The sequence below is a fragment of the Bos grunniens genome, chromosome 18 (genome assembly GCF_055505025.1).
Source record: "Bos grunniens cultivar Pamir isolate PY7600 chromosome 18, Bosgru_T2T1.0, whole genome shotgun sequence".
Taxonomy (NCBI): domain Eukaryota; kingdom Metazoa; phylum Chordata; class Mammalia; order Artiodactyla; family Bovidae; genus Bos; species Bos grunniens.
Window position 1 is genome coordinate 41,981,756 of NC_141182.1, and position 21,290 is coordinate 42,003,045.

At 48.6% G+C, this 21,290-nt stretch overlaps 1 protein-coding gene and 1 non-coding gene across 3 annotated transcripts in view; one reads left to right on the forward strand and one right to left on the reverse strand.

Moving 5' to 3' along the window:
• Positions 1-9,013: 9,013 nt before the first annotated feature.
• Positions 9,014-9,085, forward strand: TRNAR-ACG (transfer RNA arginine (anticodon ACG)). The gene has a single exon. It is a non-coding gene; the product is annotated as a tRNA-Arg (tRNA).
• A 6,219-nt stretch (positions 9,086-15,304) lies between these two features.
• Positions 15,305-21,290, reverse strand: part of TSHZ3 (teashirt zinc finger homeobox 3) — a 71,439-nt gene continuing 65,453 nt past the window's right edge. For both annotated transcript variants that reach the window (XM_086349617.1, XM_086349615.1), the window contains exon 3: positions 15,305-20,194. In XM_086349617.1, the coding sequence (XP_086205743.1) occupies positions 16,989-20,194 (3,206 nt within the window). In that variant the 3' untranslated portion in view covers positions 15,305-16,988. The remainder of the gene's footprint in view (positions 20,195-21,290) is intronic.

The window sequence follows — 21,290 nt, forward strand, 5'->3', positions numbered from 1 at the left end:
TGGGGAAAAGCAAGAGCAATCAGTCCAGCTGTCCGACATGAATCTTTGCCTGGACTAGATTTCCCAGCCTTCCCTGGGTTCGGAAGATACTTCGATTTCCCAGACTCTGGGCCAAGAATTCAGGACAAATGCCTGACTCGGGAAGTGCAGGGAAGACAGGTCAGGGGTTGGGGGAGTGAATGCATGTTGTCATGGAGATATTAAGAAGGGAGCCCAAAAAATGGGCCAAGGAGCTTAATCCCTTGTGAAGACACACATCTTTATCCATCAAGGGATGAAGAGTTGGGACATCCACACACCCACTCCCATCAATCATTGGCTGGTTGCTGCTCCCAGGGGTGGTAATTCCCAAGGACTTGGGCCAGCCACGAGGGCAGAGTTTGTCCGAACTCTGAGGTTTTGGACAAGCTTTCAGGCACATGTGCCCCAGACCCTACCCTCATTATATCAGAAGTGGATGGCAAACTCTCATCACGGCTAGGACAGCCACCTTGGACCTTCCAACCCAAGGTCCTGAGCCAGAGGAAGATCACTTCAGGCCAGCAAACACTTACTAAATGTCCCTGACCCTTCTTTGGTTTCCTGCATAGCCCTGCCAAGCCTGAGACTATATATTTATTGTTGGATTGTGGGCTGTCTCCTCCAGTGATAAGCTAAGCTCCCCAAGGTCAAGGAGTTGGTCTAAGTCAGGTGTTATTCAAGTGCCTAGAACAGTGCCTGCCCAGGAAAGATCCAGAGTTGCTTGTTGAATAAAGGGGGAGGAGTCTGTGAGTCATGCCCTCAACATTTAGTCTCCCAGGAGGAAAGCAGACCCCTTGCCTCCTCTGGCTTTCCCCAGGGCCTTGGGCTGGGTCTTCCCCTGCTGGTGCTTACCCCAGGCAGGGAATTCCTTTGGGCATTATCACAGCCATTTCCGGTTGGGTGGGCATCCCCTCTGAGTCCCTGCAGACCTGGGGTCCATGCCCTGTCCCACCTCCTCCATCTAACCCCCCCACCCCGAGGCCTGCCTTTACACATAGTCTTCAGTGTAAAGTCACGGCAGTATTCAAAAGGTTAAAGCAGAGTGAACTGTTAATTTTAATGCTTTCTCTAAGCTTCAGTTTTAATAAGCGAAAATGATGTTCTTATTTGCAGTAAAGTGGTGTTATAAAATTCTGTCTGTCAAGCTCATTTTAAAACCATGGAAATAAATGATCTGACAAAATCAGGCTATTAGACAAGTGAGGAAGAGTGATTTCCATAAAAGTAGAGGAGCTGTTCCTTAATTTCACACTTGGTAGTCTTTTGGGTCGACTAAATTTTTAAATAAGTGATAAAATTATATTAGCGCAATTGCATTTTTATAGATTTTTTTGGTCATTGTACTCTTTTTCAATCCCTTTATTTTAACTCAAACTGTTCTGCTGAAAGGTTACTCTCAACTTATGTTACCTCGTAACAGTCTCTGCCCACAACGTGGCCCGAGGCTCGCAAATCCTGGGACCAGCCAGGCGGGTCTGGTGAGAGCACAGCACGTGCCCAGAAATGGCCACTCTCTTCGGGATACGTGTGGTCCCCTAGTCTGGAGGGTGGGGTCCCCTGGACTGAGAGAGCACCTGTCCTGGGCTTCTGAACCCACTCCATCTTTTGCTCAGAAGGAGCCCTGGTTCTCCGGAAACCCTCAGCCTCTCTACTTGGAATGCTGGCTGAGGACAGGACCAGGCAGCGTTTGCTCAGGAAGCTGGGAATTTAGGCAGAGCAAGGGAACAGTGGCTCCTTTGTGAGACTTCATGCGTGCTGCACCGCCCCCCCTACCCCCACCCCGCAAACTTGCCAGACCCCTCAAATCATCAGATAGCCGGGGCTGTGCTAGAATTCTGTCTCAGGCTCCGGAGGGAAGAAGGAAGGAAGCCCACAGAGTCTTCCGTGCAGCTGAAATATCCCCGATCTGACAGGGGCCCGGTTGCAGGGAGGAAGGGGACTCCTCTGGTTTGATTTTTATAATTACAACAGCATCAAAGGTATGAATGTTTAGCACATCCTAAGTCACTTCAGTTATGTCCGATTCTTTGTGACCCTATGGACTACAGCCCACCAGGCTCCTCTGTCCATGGAATTCTCCAGGCAAGAATACTGGAGTGGGTTGCCATGCCATCCTCCAGGGGATCTTCCCAACCCAGGGATTGAACCTGCAGCTCCTGCACTGCAGGCGGATTCTTTACTGCTGAGCCACAGGGGAAGCCCAGCACATCCTCCTTTCTGTGCCAATTTCCCGGGGTAACTGTTCAGAGCCCAGACGTCCGCCCCACTCAGCACCATTTACCTCTGTGTGCATGTTCCTAGCCTTTGTTGAGGGGCTCTGGCTATGACACTGGCCCCAAGCTTGATGCTGGCCGTGAGCAGTTTTCAAAAACTTAAATTCATTTCCAGGTAGTCTGCTTCCAGAAGGAAAAAGAGGCTCTTTCCCACTGGAAGGGAGGGAACACATGTTTTGTTGGGAGTCCGACGGGGCCAGGCACCATGCTAGGCTGTGAGGATGCAGACTCTTTGTCTGTATCCAGTGGAGGGGAGTGGTACTCACCTGGGAAGCACAGCTCTGAGGACAAAGCAGCATCCTGCTCCAGAGAGAATGGCCTCTAGTGGAGGCCAGGCTTCTGAGGAAAGGAGAGGTTGAGTGGGAGGGCCCTCGCTAAGGGGCTTTGGAGAATCATTTTTCTTTAGCAAAGTTAACCAGGTGCTTTCCATGTGCCAAGCACTGTGCTGGCTCTAAGAAGGGCCCTTTCCTATTCCTCCCTGCGCTGGGAGGCTGAGAGAATGCCTATTTCCACTGGGAGGACTTTCCAGGTTGGATACTTGGTCCAGGAGCAAGCAGAGCGAGCTGGGAATGCACAGCCTGTCTGTGCCTCAGTCTCCCCATGAGTGCCGTGGTGCTCAGGGGTGTGGGAGGACTCTCCCAACCCTGGCACCCTACCAGCCAGGGGATCTGGGCAGTGGCCAGCATGTGTGCCCACTGCCAGCCAAGCAACATCCTTCTGCTGTTTGGGAGAGCATCTTCGAATCACAGAAGTCAAAACCGCCTTCTCCCCTAGAATCTCCAAGAGGCAACGTGGGAGCGCAAGGGAGTGTTAGAGTCACACGTGCTTCCTGGGAGAGAGGAGGAAGTGCCTGGTAGACAAAGCCTGCAGGGTGGCCTTGGAGGGGCAGGGCTGTCTCTCCCTAGGAAGGAAGAAAGAAGAAGTCCAAATTAGTCATGTTGTATTACTTCTTTTTATGGCAATGCTCTGAAAGTCTGCAAATGTCAGCATGTTAATTTACTGTCACTCAGTGATATTATTTCATCCTTTCAAAAATGTGTTTCTTGCATTTTCAGTAGCATACTCCAAGTGTTCTCCATCTCAAAGTTTCTATAGATAGTGCGACTACTTTCACTCTGACCGTTGCCAAAATGTAGAAATTCATCGTTGACTGGAGCCACATATATGTTAGGCGTGGAGTTGGGGACTTGGGTTTCCTGCTTACAAAAAGGGGAAGAAGCTGATTTTTCTCTCTGCTCTATCACCTCTTGTCCTCCTAAAGTGCTCTGGGGTTTCTCTCTCAAGGAACGTGCAGAGATAAATTTAATAGAGAAATTTTAGCGAATCAGTCATGGCTGAGTTTGTATATGCAGTCGGAGCCCTCCCTGTCTCCCAAGCCAGCCCACCCCCACCCCGATGCTTCTCCTATGGTGGCAAACTTATTTCAAAAATTCTGATGAAACACTTTGTAAATTTTGTTATTCTGTGATGATAATAAATCATTATAGCCTTAAACACTTCTCTAGCTTGGAGCCTCAGTCACAAATTATCTTGTCATTCTGACCAAAACATTCTCCAAAAAAGCTTGACAAGTGCTAAAACCCAGAACATGAAACCATGTGTTGTTGTGAAAGCAAGATTCAGAAATGTCAATTAATTAGATTAAGAGGCTACTTTTAGCTTTACTCGTGTTGCCAAATAACCCTTAAAATATGCATAGCAGTGGAAATCTACCTCCGCGGTACAGTACTTCTGTGCCGAAGGAAGACAATGGATCGGACTAATGGACGAAATTATTGTATCTGTCAGTCGGCTCCAGAGAATGATCTAGAAGCAAATGTCGCTTCTTTTTCCACAGTATGGCTTCATAAGCTGGGTAAATTCTGTCATTTATGAATTCAAGTAGTTCCCCCCACCCTGCCCCTTAGAAATCATATACAGATCTAGAAGGGAAAATCAAGCTTTTCCCTATGTCTTTACTAGTAAGATGGATTTTTAATGTTTTTCTGTGCTTTTTTTTTAAATTTGCATTTGCATTTTGAAGTTCACTTTGTAAAAAAAAAATATCATGGAGAAATTATTTAAATTTTTTTCTCCCTGTTTCTTGAAAATCTTATCTTTAAATAATCTATATCCTCCATTTTATTTATGCCATAAACTGTTCCTATATTTTAATGGTCTGTTTGCTTTAAAAGGGGTTGTTGGTTTTAATAGCTCAGTTACTATCTTTGTAAACTAAACTCCTTCTGACGAAATTCGAGCAGATCATCTCTGCCTGTGTGTGGAAGGCACATTCCAACCCCTGAAAAGGAAATTTAAGCCAAATAAATGTTCTGCCCAAATTAAAATACATAAAATGAATAGTTAACTTGGACAAGAGCTGATGGACGGAGCATTCGGGCTGCGGACAAGTGGGTGTTGGGAGAGCTGGCTGCCAGCAGGGCCTCAGGAGAGGAAACCCAAATGAAATTAATTTCCTGTAACCCCCTTTGTCCATTCCTCTGGACTAATTGATTGCAGCATTGGCATGGATGTTTTGGGAGAGCAGAAATGGCAGGATGGATGGCACTGAGGAGGGTGACATGAGGCAATTCCTGCCAGGTTCTGAGACTCAGGATCTTAGCCCCAGCACCCCAGGCATGGTTCAATGCCACACCCCCCCATCAGCTCTGAGAGCACAGGGGCTGGAAACTCACCTCCAAATTCTCATGGCAGTTGTATCCACCTTGATTCTATGGTAATCTGTGTGTGTTCTGATGCTAACTTGATGACAGGGCATTTCCAACAGAGCAAGACACATCTGTACCCCCACAGAGAAATGACAGGGGTGTGGTGGGGGTGGGGGCCAGGATGAGAACTGTCTGAAGCTGAGCAAAGTTGCGTGGAGCTGAGACAGAAGCCCTCCCCCTGCCTCGGGCATTCATAACCTCACCACCCCTTGCCCACCACCATACCTGACAGCAAGTGTGAGGAGCCAAGCAAGGCATGAAGGTCAGTTGCTCTGTCTGAGCCCTCCCTCCCTGGCTGGGGTAGTGGGGGCTCCACCCTGGAGGGCAGGGCAAGATGTGCCCTGTGCCAAGGGCGGGACTTCCTGTGGGAGGGACTTCTTGAGTAGAACCATTTCCTGCATGCTATCCTTTTGTGTGGGGCCAGAAGAGGGATGAAAGTGGGGGGTCTGCAGCCAAATGCCAAGTCCCTGTGCCTCACAGTTCCTGTTGCCCCCCCACTGGTTGTACTTCCCACCCTTCTGATCCAGTCTCACTGTTTCTAGCTAGCAATAAGGCAGTTAATGAGCTAGACAGAAGCCCTACGTTACCTCTGGAACTAGATGGGTAATTAACACATAAATAAATAAATAAGGATATAAAATAAAATGGATGAGTGAGGCATCCAGGGCTCTAGTCTCTCCAGGATAAGATGCACAGGGTGGTAAAAACACGGAGGAGAAGGGGGAGACCTGAGTGCTAGTTTCAGCTCTGCAGGCTGACGTGGGGTGCTATCTTGGCCAAGTCACTCCCCACTGCTGAGAACTGTCTCAGTGGACCAAAGAGCCCAGCCTGAATAAACGCCTACAGAGTTACAGAGATGAGATGTGACCTTATGTGGCTTAGTGCAGCCGGATGGCAGGTACTGACATGCCCTCTGTGTCCCTGCAACTTCACCGTCACTGAACCTGCCAAAGGCTCCCTACTGCAAGTACCTGGGTTGCTAAGGCCCCAGGATCATCTTCTTGTATGCACAGGGAGCAGTGCTCAGCCAGGGATGGGGGAGAGTTCCCTGTTGCCGCAGTGGCAACCTGCTCCTTAATGCTTCTGGAGTTGACTTCCTTTCCCTTTCTGTCTCCCCTCTCCCCTGGTTCTATCTGAACTTTTCTGGGTCATCTGTCAAAGGGAAGATCAACACCAAATCACTGCTTTCAGCTTCTACTTCTGCAGGAGCCTCGCCCCGACAGAAGATAGGGAGCAGTAGGCTTCAGGGCCAATCTGGGAGCCCAGGCCCCACCTAAGATGGGAAGCCACCTGCTGTCATCTAGGGATGTAGCATCTAGAGATGTCAGAAATCTCTATGAAATCTTCCAATTTTCAAAATATGGCGATGAATTAAAGTTATGGTTTGGGGGTTGTTTTTGTTTGTTTTTATGTATGGCCCAAACCAAACAGTCCGTTGGTGGTATTCAATCCAAGGACCACCTTTGACTAAAGGTAAATTAAACTAAAGATAAATGATTACCTGTGCCAGGTAATCATTCCCTGTTAGTTCACGTGCCAGAGAGGCCAATATATGAAGGCTCCTCTTTCTAGTACATTCTGGTCTGCAGCCATCTCATGGTCTAGAAGTGACAACCAAAAGGACAGGTGGCCTTTGGTGGGTGCTGGGCCTCCAGATGGCCTCTCAGGAGACAGTGGCCAGGAGGTTCCTGAGGTCAGTGGCATCTACCCTGGTACACCTCTGGCCCCAGGAAGAGAAGACACCTCCATCAGGAGAGCCTGCTCCTAGGGTCCCATGGGAACCCTACAGCCTGGTTTCTCATTAGGCTTTTGGAAAATTGAGATCCTTTGTTCAGGGGAGCCACTCTAAGGTTCTAAGAGGTTCACTGGGGTTCACCACCCCGTTAGCAAAACTGACATTACTCAAGATGCACAGAGGAACACAGTCAACTGGTCAACGGGGCCATCTGCAGCCCAAACTTGAACCCTAAGTGTACAGGTTGAACCTGACATTGGGGCAGAGAGTGTCCTGCTGCTCTGGGCTGAAAGCAGGTTGATGTGAGACTCTGCCCTCCTGCCTATCAGAATAACAGCTGTAGGTCCAGGAAGGCCCTGGTCCTGGGCTCCCCCTCTTGTGATGGAAAGTGTTTCCTCACAAGATTGCTAAAGCTGGTATGCCTGAATTTCAGTTTGTTGCTGTTTAGTTGCTAAGTCATGTCCAACTCTTTGCAACCCCATGGACTGCAGCATGCCAGGCTTCCCTGCCCTTCACTATCCCCTCGAGTGATGCCATCCAGCCATCCCCTTTTCCTCCTATCCTCAGTCTTACCCCAGCATCAGGGTCTTGTGAGACAAATTTGCTTTCTTTGCTTAAGATCTGGAGGAAATCCCTGCTGACAGCATCTTGACAAGCACCCCTGAACCCCCAAGCCTGGAGAAGAATGGGTACCACATCAATTACAAGTTCTAGAAGGCGACTTACGCCAACTGGGACTGCGTCCCAAGGCCTGTGAGTAGATCTCAGAGAGCCCACAGCCCTTGGGATTAAGCAGGTGTACAAACTTTTGAGAAAGGGGCCGGAAGCTCTAAATGGTCAAGAAGCTACAGTAGAAAATCCTAGAAAGGCCTCCAGGTGGAATAGGACTTAAAAGAACATCTACTACTGCAATTGTTGCAGCAATATTTTGTTTCAGAGGATTCAGAGGTGCTTCTTAGGATGCGAGAGGCTCTCCCATCAGTCCTGCCATCTCAAGGCAAAGCCAGAAGGCAGCTGAGCAGCCAGCCTTCCTGTGGCTTCTTACAAGAGGGGCCATCCCCCTGCCCCTCCTGTAGGTTCGTATCTCACCCATTCCTCAAGGCCCAATCAGGCCTGTCTAGTCTAACGATCGGCTCGCAGCCAGGGCACTTGGAAATCTGGAGACAAAGCCTTGTGATCTTTCTCTTTGTTTTCTGTCCAATCTCATTCATAACTGGACACTGTCATTTACTTGTCACTATTGTTCTGTCTCCTTTCTCCAGCTTGACTCCAAACTCATCAGAGGCCCGGGCAGCTCAGGATGGGTCCCAGGCACTCTTTCTTTCTTCTGGGTGCCGGGCACAGGGTAGGGGTGACTTTGCTCTGGTCTCATGGTCCAGCTCCCTGAGATAGGACTTAACCAGGATCCAAGGAAACCTCACCAGTGCCTCACCCCATGTCTTGGACTCACAGAAGCTTCTCTCAAGACAAAAGTGTGGGTCCCCATTTTCAAGAAAGCCAGCCCCACTCCCAAATGGGCTGTGTACCAAAGGCCCCTGCAGTTATGATTCTCTGGGTGTCTGGCACCCACCTTGTGTCTGCTCCCCCGATCTTCAGCAGGCCCATGCCCAAGGCACCAGCATGGTGCCTTCTTACCAGCACTTTCTCCCCCAACCCTCTCATCCCCTTGGTTCTTGACAACAGGAAGAGCGAGGCTGACTTTCCCGTGGACACGTCACCTCTCTGGCTTTCAGTCCCATGCAGAATGAGCTCATCTCTTTTCCAAACTTGAGAGGTTGTCTTCCCCTCTACCCTCTACCCTGAAACAGAGTCCTGCAGGGATGGGGGTGGAGGGGATCTAGGGAGCAGAGGAAGTACCTCAGAGACCAAGCACACTTTCCTTAGTGATTTCCCCCCGCCCCAGGTACTATGCTACTTTGTTGATAATGCAAATATTGACAATATTTAAAAAGGAAATAATGAGAATTGGGGAAAACAGTGTGAAGTTCAATGGTTAGAGAGTATAGAGAAGGCAAGAAAGGGGTCTCTTTTTATATGGTCTCTTGCCCCCACCCTGTCCCAACCCTAAGGCTGGGGCCCATCCACTGGATCAGTACCTCCAGGGTAATCTGGGCTGTTGGGGAGCCCACAATGAAGCTGGAGCCAAGACTCAGTCTCTGAGTGAAACGCTAGGGCCGAATGTCAAACTCTTCCCAGAACCACGGCTCTTTTGGAGTAGAGGATTGAGCGTGGGGTCAGCAGATGAATGGGTTTGCACTCAGCCTGCGTTCCTAACTTCCCTGGTGGCTCAGAGGTTAAAGCGTCTGCCTACGATGCGGGAGACCCGGGTTCAATCCCTGGGCTGGGAAGATCCTCTGGAGAAGGAAATGACAAGACTCCAGTACTCTTGCCTGGAAAATCCCATGGACAGAGGAGCGTGCTAGGCTGCAGTCTATGGGGTCACAAAGAGTCAGACATGACTGATGACTTCACTTTCTTGTGTTCCTAGAACTTCTGCAAACAGAAGACTGGCTGACCTTCCTGATAGCAACTGCGGGCCAGAGCAGGACACAGTGCCCGTTCTGGGTCTCATCTACAGATGGGCCCTGCAGGCATTCCAGCCGGCCTCCCTCCCGGGATGGCTGTGAAGAAACAAGAAGAAAATGGCATGTGACCATCTTGAGAGAGCTGAGCTTTTCCACACCTGGGTAGGGTGACACCTCGGGGTGGGAGGAGACCTTTGCTTTTGGGGGTAGAAGCCCATGAGGATGCTCTCTTGCCATCTCAGCCGGGGGCCTCAGGACACATCCCTTACTTGAGAAGTGGGCTCTGAGTCTCCCCTTACCACTGCCAATCCCAGCAATCCCATCAAGGCGCCATTTAACCACAGGGAGGGGAGACTCCGAAGGGTCCGATTTCACTGGCATGGTCCCTTTTGCCTGGAGCGGGAGTCCACGGGACCGAGCATGGGTCAAGCCACACAAAGACTGCGTGAGTGAGTTTAGCAGAACCACGCGAGTCGGCTACGCCGCCCAGCAGGTCCCTGTGCTGCAGGAAAGCCTCCTTTCTTGTCCCTCAGCCAGAGCAGCTTCTGTCTGAGGCCTGTCACTGCAGCCCTTCAAACCCATTTGACTGGGTTGGAGCGCATCACACTGTCACCAACTCAGTTTTCATTAAGCGGCTGCTTCTCTGTTAGCCTAGCCAAGCAGAAGAACTCAAACACATGCACAAATTAAATCGACATCCAAACTCCACCAATATACAAAGCAATTTAAATGATATTCATTAGAGCGATGACAAGCCCTGATGAGGCTTTCAGGAGCTGGGTCCTTCAGCTTTTGCCGACTCGGTTTCATGGTCACTGAGGCGGAACTCCGGCGACTGTACCTCCATTTTTTTTCAGCTAAGAAAATGACTCCTTCCTGACACACCTACCTCATTCTCTCTCCTTTCCTCCCCACTGTCTTGGCCCGAGTTTCCCCAGCCCTGGTTTCTGGACACACAGGTACGGCTATGAACTGGAGTCACATAAAGGAAAAAAGCAGCCACCCTGACTTCTTTTTTCCATAAATGCTCCAATTAAAACAGATTTCAGTTTCTCGTAATTTCATTTCACTTGGCCTGGGAGATCTCTAACTCACAATTATGACGGTCGTAAATGTGTCCTGGAATCCTGCTGTGGGAAAAAAAAATAACGGAAGTGAAATGTTGAAACGCAATAATTTTTCAAACTTAACCCTCCAAATTTAAAAAGTCGTTTCCCAAGTCCTATTTATATATTGTAATTTTTAAAGAGAGAGCAGGATGGGGCCCCACCCCCACCCCCTGCTGCTGCCTGGGGCTACAGCAGAGGAGATAGAGGCTTGGTGGGGTCTGCAGGCACGGGTGGGCATGGAACCCTCAGGCCTCACGTGTCGGGACTAAGAGCCATGCCAGTCTCAGAGTCATGTCTTGCGTCTCCAAGTCCCAGGAAAGGATTCAAGTCCACTTGGGCAAAGAGAGCAGCAAGGGACTGCCTGATTCATCGCCAGCTAAGGGCAAAGCAAGGTCATGGCCACATCCATCAGCTCTCTGGGCTTTGGAGTTTGCAGCCCAGACAATACCCACAGCATGGGGAACCATCCACAACTTTATACACTGATGCCTGCACTTCTGTTTATAATTTTATGCTCAAGGTTAATTACGTATGTCCTTGGCTTTGATCAGAGATATTAACATGTGATAATGTTGCCTGCACCCATATTGGGAAAATAAAGATTCTTAGAAATACCCATGGACTGCAAACACACTTTCATCATTAAGGTCTGAGCTCTTAATTAGGAAGAAGCTTTTAAATACTGGTATAGACAGCACTGTCCAAGCGAACGTCCTGTGATGATAATAATGTTCCGTATCTGTGCTGTCCAAAAGAGTGGACACTAGCCATATGTGGCTACCGGGTGCTTGAAAAGTGGGGTAAGACTGAGGAATGAAATGTTTTACTCTATTTCATTTAAATTTGAATGACCACGTGTGGCTGATGGCCACTATGTTGGACTGCTCAGGTTAGACAGTAAATAATAGTGTATCCTAATTCCTGAGTAGCTAATTGTGGATGTTAATCTCTGGAAAGAGGTCACCTTGCTTATCATCATTATCATCAGGGATGATTTATTAAGAATATATTAGTACATGACATTACACAAAGGTGGTGGAAAAGCAGTTCTTCTGATCTTTTATCATTAGAATTTAATTTTGAAAACACCTGGCTCTTTGGACGTAGGGAAGGGCACTGACCCCTGAATGCCGAGCCTCAAGAAGCTGCTAACTTTGATTTAAGTCACTCTTGATGTCCACAGCCATGGGCTGATTGAGTCACCATCAGGCTGTGCGGGACTGTCAGGTCACTGACCAACAATGTGGCAAATCCACGTTTTGGTTGAGCGGGAAACATGGTCCCAAATCAAGGGTGATTTGCGATGCCTTGGGAACCATCAAAGCCCACCCAAATGTTCGCCGTTACAATCCTCCTAGGGGTGGCCTCCTGTCAGATCTTTGGAGACTGAAAATGGTGCATCCGCCTCTGGCTTGGGGAAACCTGATGCCTGTGTGGAGAGCGAGCATCTCTCTAGAAACAAAATCCTGTGTGCTCCCTGCTCTGCACTGATCCCGGGAGTCCAGGCCTCGGCAGAGTCTGCCATATCGCACACACAGGGAGGTGGGGTTTGTCAGGAGAAAATTCCCCTCCCAGAAGCTTTCTGCTGTAAGACAGAGCTGAGGCCTTCCCCCAAAGGAGTGAGATGGTTTTTGAAGCTAACTATAGCATATTTTGCAAAGGCCAACGCACCCTGGAATCGCGTGGGAGCAGAAGCACAAGTACCTTTTCTGCGTCTCCAAGGTCAGCCGCAGGCTGAAAGGCATCGACTGGCGCCGGGTCCCCAGGGAAATGCATTTTCAGGTTCCCTTTTGCCAAAGATTACACGTGCTTACTAATAAATCCCTAGGGAGAAAAAAGGTTAGTGTTTCTATTACCAAAAGAATAACTATCTGGCAGAGTAAAAATGGTAATTTCGCCATTAGCTAAAAGGATAATAGCTATTATTTTAAAGTTAAAGTATTTATTATTGAAGAGTGGTGTTGGGATTTGTGTGTTTTCATTCTTATGATTGCTTCCTTTAATACCAAGTGGATTATTTTTGTGCTAAATAGTCAACAGAATAAAATGTGATTGCAATTTTCCAATTTCAAAAGAGCTACACAGATGAATCTGAAAAAATAAAATCATTTGATTTTTTTTTTTCTGTTGGATGACTTAGAAATCTCGGGAGACAATAGTTTCAGTACCGGATTTGTTCACTGCAGCCTTGTTTCTTCCCATCACCTCCTGTCTTTTGACCACTCTCAGACTCCTCTCTTCAGGGTTCTGTTCTCAAGATGGAGCTTGACTCTCCCCAGAGCTTGGCAGTTACTATGGCCTTTTGTCAAGTATTCAGTCACCAGGTCTGTGAAACAATAGGTAGGTCAAGGATTGAGGGCAATGAAGTCCACCTAGTTGGCGTGGTCTGATTGTTTAGAATGAATTCTGGATTTGCAGACCACAGCCCTGAGCTCTGCTGGGGAACCCTCCCAGGCTAACCACCTCCACCTAAGCTCTCCTTAGCACCAGGCAAAGAAACGCCTCTTTGGTGGTTATCAATATTTTTTTTTTTTTCTTTTTTGCAGAATGAAAATAGAACGAAGATGCCAGGGAGATCTGGGTCTTCATCATAACCCACCCTCTTTAACTATGTAAGATTTTGGTTAATTATAGAATTCTTGCTGCCTCAAACTTAAAGATACATCACTGATATTTTTTGCTAAATGTTGACGGCAGCGAATAGCTAAGATGTGGCATATTGATTTCTTGTTGTGAAGTGAGCTGTTCAAGCTCCATTTAAGATTTTCATCTTGCATGTAGCCCTGAGCACATCATAGCACCATAAATTAGTTAAATTGCACATTTATCACAAATGTTATTTTAAGATACTGCGTAAATGTGATGGCTCGAAGATATACAGTAAGGCTGCAACAAGCCTGGGCTTGGGCGGGGTGAGGTCGGGGTCACCTACACACCTGTGATTAAAACCTCCCTCACTTGGCACCATCCCTCCGCCTCCCTGGAATCATTTAAAGACCTGACTTGGATGACCCTTCCTTCCTGCTCTCACTTTCTCTATTAACATCAATGGTAAGAGAACGAGTGCCCAACTACATTGTACTGGGAACGCAACTTCAGATCTCCCCTACTGGTCTCAGGAAAACCAGGGCCATTTGGGCTGTGACTGGAGGCTCTTTTGGATAGTGGCTCTCTCTCCGGCCAGGGAAGGGTTTGATGAAACGACCTTGAGAGTGAATGGCCCTCCATTTCCATGCCGGGTGGGGTCCCAGCCAGCCCCGCCTCCTGCCATGATGCATGCTCGGGGAATGACCATTGTACCACGCTAGGTTGCACTCACGCCTCAGGCCGTCCACCGCCTAGTCACTGTTTCCTCCAGAGGTAAAGCTGATTTCTGGGCCCCTTAATATGAGTGGTCCTTTCTTGGCTATACCTTCGGGGGCCAAGAGCTTGCCACCTGTCTTGGCCATAGCTCCTCTTTTATACCCAAACTGAAGTTCCTAAAGCTAACCCTGTAGGTGGGGTGAGGAGGAGATGGGCAGGGCATCAGGTTCTTCTCCCAAACTGTAAATGGGGGGTGGGGTTCCCAGCCTCACTTGCACAAATCCCCTCTCCCTTCAAGCCACATGGGCCCTGGTGGTGATGGAAGTGTTGTCAGTTTAATCTGTTAGATGCAGGACTTTGGATTCTAATAAACCGATGCTATATTTAATCTGTGAAAAATTCAAGAGTGGAAATCTGGGCTCCAGGATGTGAAGATGCGGAAGGCACAGCGGGGAGGGTGTATCTGTCCCGAGCCGGGTTCTGGGGGGAGCCGGGCCCCCAGGGGAAACGTACGATGTCCCAGGTAGGGGCAGACAGGAGTGAAGAGCCGCTCTGGGAGGGACTGCGGCGGCCACCCGGGAGGAGATGGGGAAGACGACAAGGCTAGAGACCCAGAAGAGAAAGCCCTTCTGCAGTGCCTGAGGCCACAGTCCGACTGTCTGCATCACAGGGCAAGCAGAGCCAACACAGACCTCCCCACTTGCCAGAAACCCGTTTTAAACTCTAGTGAGTTTCTCTCTAAAAACCCAGAGATGGATTGCTGAGAGAAAGTAGAGCAGACAGAAATTTTGGCCTCATCTTGACTAAAAGGGGTGGGGATGAATGGGGGGAACAAAAAACGTAGGCGTGTTGCCGAACATCTCTGAAAGGGCTTAATTTAAATTTTTAATAAAAGAGTATTTTTTTAACGTGGAGGGTTTTATATATTACATGGATGTAATATATCTCTCATTTGTATAATTCTAGGTTAGGAGCTATGACTCCACATAACCGCAAGAGTAGTCTGAATATAGTAATAAAGGTATTTTACAATTTTACATGATGTTCCCAGCGTTTTGTTGGCATGATTTGCCGGGGCTAATAAAAGCTTGTGATTATCATATAAATGCTCTCCCCACTCCTCCCGTGGATGAGTTCAGGCTCCCCGCCCCCCTGCACCTCGTTATCCGTGCTCACTTTAGCACAGAAGAGAGAGCATGGACCCCAGGGTCCACCTGCCCAGCTGGGCTCTGTTTTCTGCTCCTTGAAAATCCCGAATCAACAGGAAGGAATCGCCCTGCACCGAGCCCTCCAAAAACCTTTCCTCCCATCTGCCATGGGCAGGGCTCAGGGCCCTGACTTGGACTTCTCTCATCCAGATGGGAGACCCAACTCCCGCCCTCATGCGGGTCGCCAGGTGTGACCGAAGCTTCACTACCGATACTTGATAACATCGCCTTCCCAGCAAGAATCTAACCCCAAGGGAACATCTTCCTTTCTTTTACATTTTTATTCTTGGGGAAAATTCTGTCCACGCCACCTCTGAGTGAATGCTCGCTGCTCTCCAAGCCCAAAGTTCACTAAAACTCCCTTGATTTACGGGCGGCTTCCGACTGCCAGCACCTGGCAGACACAGCAACCAACTCAGTCATAAACAGATCGCATACAATTTAATTTTAATGTGCTCGTTAGTCGTAGCACATTTCAGACATAATTGTGAACGCAACACAAAATTATAGCAAAAAGACAATTTTAATGTTGCCGTAGAAAAGAGGGTTATATGAAGAGTCACATAATGGTGGTTCATTGTCAACAACAAAACAGGGCACAGAGTGTCTGTGCTGTTTACATGCCAATATTTTATACATAGGTTCTCATATGGTGTCAGCTGTCAGTTACTTCTGCAAATTAACTGCCAAAAATGGAGAAGAACAGAATCACTTGGAGAGCCGGTAACCACGGGTTACCTTTCATAAGCCTAAAGATAAAGCTGCAGTGTGGGATCTTGGGAGAATAATTAGGAAGAACAAAACAGAAAGTTACCAATTGAAATAAAAAGGCGTCCTACAATATGGAATAGCAACCAAGAGGGCTTATAAATAAGTAAAAGAGGTTGTATCACAGAATGCCTCGTGACTTTTAAGCAAAGTATTACAGTACAAACATTTTAAAGGCTTTATCAATGTTTAGGAAATACAGTACAAGTTCTCTCTCTCTCTCTTTTTTTTTTGTTCTTTTTTTTTTCCTTTTCAAATAGACTTAACCCTTTGAGCACTGAGTTTATTTTGAGCGTGTTTTTTTTTTTTTTTTGATTTCTAATAAATACCTTTAAAAATAATGTGCAAAATAGTTATGATGCCTGCCATGGATGGATCTCCTGGCCTCGTTTATTCAGACTGCTCAAAACAAATGATAATATGATGCTAATAAATATGTATAATTTAAATGTGAACCTCTATCAATATAGATGTACTGTATAGCAAAACAAACAATCATACTTTGCTTTCAGATAATGTTTCTGTATACTTTATAAATGCTATCTGTGGTATCTTCTGTATAATTTACAATGTTTGCATGTAAAAAACAAAACCCATAGACCTTAAAAAAAAAGAAAAAGAAATATACACTATACATAGGCACGGCTTATGCCCAGAGCATAGCAGGTACATAAAACACTGTTGCTATAAATGCAAGAAAAAAGGTCATTTACCCACAATCACATTTTTCATAAGAGAGTCTGAAATCTATACAATATATACATCTATGTTTCAATGTGAAAATAATATTCTTTTAAATTTCAAGGCGTGTTATACCCCTGCAGACCTGCATAAATGGAGGTTCATATTATTAATTATAACTAAGCTGGTAAGGAGTTTAAAAAACAGAGCTTCATACATTATTATTATTATTTTATTTTTTAACCAAATTAATGCAAAAGTGCTTCAAAGTACTCAGAGGGCTAAAGATGAAAGGGTGAAAAATGCCAGCACACTTGAGCCGCGTGGAAAAGTGTGCCCGGTTTCGTCATAAATGCTTAATTAAACTGTCTGTTAATGCATGCAGCTTGAAGCATCAGGGGATGCTCACAACTAAATCCCATTTACACAAAGTTCCAAACACTTACCACTGCGTTTTAACCTTCATATTTTACCAGTAACAACAGCTGAGTATGCACCTCTATTAAACACTGTACAGTTATACAAAACAGTCCAGCCCAGAGTGATTCTCTGCAGTTAAAATAAGACCATGTGCCAAGAACAAGACAGAGGGGCCTTAAGGTGCCTGCAACAGTTTCCCTCAAAGCGAATTACAGTCACTTTAATCAAAAGCAAACGCTACTGCTTCTCTAACTCAGAAACATACAGAAGGTGGTCCTCAGGGGACTTCCCGTGTGTTTTGCTGAGGTGAAGTTTAACCGCATGCTTGCTCGCAAAGGTCCGATTGCAAAGTTTGCACTGGTAGGAGGTCCCCAGGTCCTCCTCGGGGGAGGACGTCACCAGTTTTTCTGACGGTGACTTGGTTTGTGCTATCTGATTGTTAATCTGTTCAGTGGACAGTTTGGACAAATCCCGTAGCCGGAAGCCCAGGTGTGACTCGAGGTGGCTGATGTATGTGGAGGGAGTCCTGATTTGTGACGCGCAGTCGTTACAAAAGAACACAGGGTGGCCGGTGTCCAAGTTTTTGAGGAACTTTGTTCCACCTGTCCTTCGCAGCTGGTACTTGACGTTGGCCAGCCAGTGGCTGATGGTGGTCATGGAGAGCCCGGTGAACCTGGAGATGTGCATGCGCTCCTGGGGGCTCAGGTCCGACATGATGTACTTGCCCTCCGAGGTCTGCCGGAGGCTGGCGGCGAACTGCGCCTGGAGGATGAGCAGGTGCTGGGGGTTCCAGTTTGACTGGCGGCCCTTCCTCTTCTGCGCGGGCGTCGCCTCCTCGGCTTCCTCCAGGGTGGCCCCGTCAATGTCAGACTTCTCAGAGATGCTGGAAGGGGTGGAGGACTTTGACGTGTGGCTCTCTGTCAAGTTCTTCAGCATATCGGATATATCTGACAAGGCGTTCTCGCGTAGCGGCGAGTTTGACATGAATGATACGACGGCAGATGTCTTTGCCGTTGTCACCGTGGATGAGGAGGTTGCCGGGGAAGCGGACGTGGGTGACAGAAGCGCTGAACCCAAAGAGCAGCCTTTGTCATTCTTGCCTTTCGTCAAGTCTATGGGCTGGTCGTTGCTGACGTGGTAGAAATAGCGGTCGAGGTGGTCTGCCTTCTTGGACTGCAAGGGTGGTGGGGTGGCCACCGCCGCCTTCTCGGCCAGGCTGTTGCTCATCTTGAAAAGCATGCTCATGGGGTCGAGCGCAGGCAGGGAGGGCTTGGCGGCCTTGCCCAGGTGGATGTTCATCACCGACTGCAGGGCGCTCAGAGGGTTAACGAAGGGCTGCTCGGGTGGGTGGTCGGTGATGATGGCCGTGCTGCTGCTCAGGCCGCTGCTCATGGGCTTCACCAGGTCCTTGCCGTTCTCCACCGGCTCTGCCAGGGGGCTCCCCTCCTTGCAGCCGTCCCGCTGGGGGCTGGGGCTGTCCTCCTGGCTTTTGAAGCCGCCGTCGCTGGATGCCTCCATCTTGATGGGCTCGCTGATGTCGCTGCTGCACGGGGATGGGGTGGCCCGCTTGGGTGGAGAAAGCTTGCCCTCAGGCTCCTTCATTTTCTCCTCGACTTTGGCAACTTTCTCGGTGACTTTTTTCACCAGCTCCTCCATGGCGTGAAAGTTTGTCTTGGGCATGGGGGAGGTCTGGCTGCTGGGTGGAGTGATCAGGGTCTGGTTCTTTGTGGGGGACACGATGTCACTGTTGCCAAACATGGGCTTCAGGGGTGTGCTTTTCCCTGCGGAGCCCAGAGACAGCTTCATCATGTTGGGGAGCTGGTAGGCGGCGTGGATGCTGGGGTAGCCCCCCCAGCTGGGGGTGCCATTCTGGGCCTTGTTGATGGCCGACGTGACTGTGTTTTCCAGGGACTTGAGGATATCGAGCCCGCCCTTGGGGCTCTCTTCGAGGTCGTTCTCAGTCAAATAGTGGTACTTGGAAGAGATATCGTACTTCTCCTCCTCCTCGCAGGCCTTCTCTTTTTCCTTGGGCTTCTCTTCGAGGACAGCTTTCTCCTTGTCGGCTTCCTTCTTGACCTCCACGTTCAGTTTTGGGGAGATGCTGGCGGGCGTGTTGGAGGGGGATGTGAAGGTGGTGGCAGCCAGGGGCACGGACTGCACCTTCTCGTCCAGCAGGCTGGTGATGCTGGGCGTGACGGGCGTCTCCATGATGGGCTTCCCCTTCTTCATGGCCGAGTTGGTGACCTTGATGAAGTGGCCAGTCACCATCATGTGGGCCGTGAGCTCCTGCAGTGTGTCGTGCGAGCTGCCGCACTCCATGCACTTGAGGATCTGGGACTTGCGGGCCTCGAAGTGCCAGGCGTAGCTGGCCCCGTTCTGGTGGCCGTAGCGGTTATTTGGCGTGATGTACGGGTTGGAGTTCTTCTGAAGCGCGTCGTTTGTGTCCGCCATGGCAGCTTTGGGGGTGCCGCCGGTGGAATCCGGGGAGCTGGGCAGCTCCAGCTCCAGCGAGGCCTTCTTCCGAGCGGCTGGGATGATTTTGGCTGCAACGGGAGTGACGGGTTCCTTCAGAGGCACTTTTTGGTAGTGTTTCGTTTTGATCATATGGACACTCAAGTCCTGGAGGGACTCGAACGAGTGGCCACAGTACATGCACTTCAACACCTTCTGGGCATCCTCCTTGCCTTCCATTTCCAGCAGCGAGCGTTTGCGGGGCTTGGACCAGCGCTTGGGGTTGTTGTTGTCGGTCTCATGGTTGTCGTCGCGGTAATGCCCCGTCTCGTTCATGTGCACCGTCAGCTCCACCAGGGTGTCGTAGGCGGCACTGCAGTCTTTGCAGCGGAACTTGCTGGCCCCGGTGAAGATGGAGCCGTAGAGCTTGCTGCTCTGCCGGTACAGCTGCACCGTGCTGAACAGGCTGGGCTCGGGCAGCATGCGGCTCTGGGACACCTGCTGCAGGGTCTTGGCCATGGCGCTCTGGTGCCAGTCGAAGCTCCCGCTGCCGCAGCTGCTGCTGCTACTGCTGCTGCTGCTGCTGCTCCCGTTGTTCTTCTCCGAGGACGGCTGGTGCAGGTTGAGGGTGAGGTTGGACCAGTAGGAGTTGGAGAGGAAGTTGTTGTACACGGCCTTCATCTGCTCCAGGCTGTCAGATACGGTCGTGTCTTCTGGTGGGATGGTCACCTCCTTGGTCTCCTCTTCGTTCTTGATGGAGCCACTTTCAAAGTCGGCCATCCGGTCACTGGTCTCACTGATGTGGGACTCGCTGTCCATCTCGTGGCTGGAAAACTCGGCCGCCGGGGAGTTCTGGTAGCTCGGGCAGGTCTTGTTGAGCTCCTTTTCCGGGCACATGTACTTAGCCGACGGCTCTCCATCTGCAGGGCTCTCTCCTGGGTCTATGTCTTCATCTACCAGGGCAGCAGCCTTTAACTCATCTGAAACATAGGCTGCATTGATAACAGGTGGAACAGGTAGGACAGAAAGAAGAGACACACGGAGGAGGAGAGAAAGAAAAAAGAAAGCATTAGTAAGTGTTGACCTTACCTAGAACATTTTCTCGGCTCTTGGGGAAACAAAGCAAAGTAGACGGGCACATTTATTTGTAAAATTAAATAGTTAAAATGTGGTGTTTCTTTGGAGCAAAAAAAAAAAAAAAAAATCTGCTCTTCAAACATAATTTGCCACCTTATTCTTCTCAAGGGGCAACAGCTTGAAATTAAAACTAAATTTGAAATTAATGAAGCACATTCTGGAGGTGGCATTCATTTCTAAAGTAATAAATTACTTGTATCAACCTCAGAGACAGCAGTTCCTGTCTGTCAATTAATATGTCTTATGCTTCTCCTACCCCTAATGCATTTCTTAACAGACAGATTCACAATTTAAATTAAGCAAGCATTTTTTACTCATTACATTTTTGAGGCTCAATCTTTAATAAATATAAAGCCCAAAAACATCAATACAATTTTTACGAAGTAAAAAGAAAGTACATCAATTGTACTAAATTAGAAACAAGGTTTTGTGACTTTTTTTTTTCCCCCTTCCTTCTGGAAAAGTCGGTCTTATAAAAGCTTGGAGTAAGTTTCCTACCAGGGTCCAGGTGCTCATTTGTTTCAGATGGGAGGGAAGACCCTGACCTGCCACCACCCAGCCCTGGCCTGCCCCTGTGTGCACACTCAGCCATTCTCAGCCACCGGCACACACACTCTCCATGCAGAATTATGTCAGAACAAGTTCAGGAAAATTGGTATGCGGTGCTCATTCCTGCTGTATAAATATATACAAGACCTTCCAGTGGACCTTACAAATGTCAAAGTGTTTGCTCTTTAGACTACTTTGTCAATATTTACTCAGCATAAGCTTCATGGGCATCCAACAGGGATCCTGTCTTTCTGGAAGTAATGTAACTGGGGATGTGAATCCAGCCTATGCTTCCGAGCAGGTGGAGGTACTCTCAACAGGGCCGAGCAGCTGTGGGTTCTAGAAGATGCCCTCCAGAGATGCAAAGCTGGGAGAACACTGTGCTAACGGAACTAAATGATT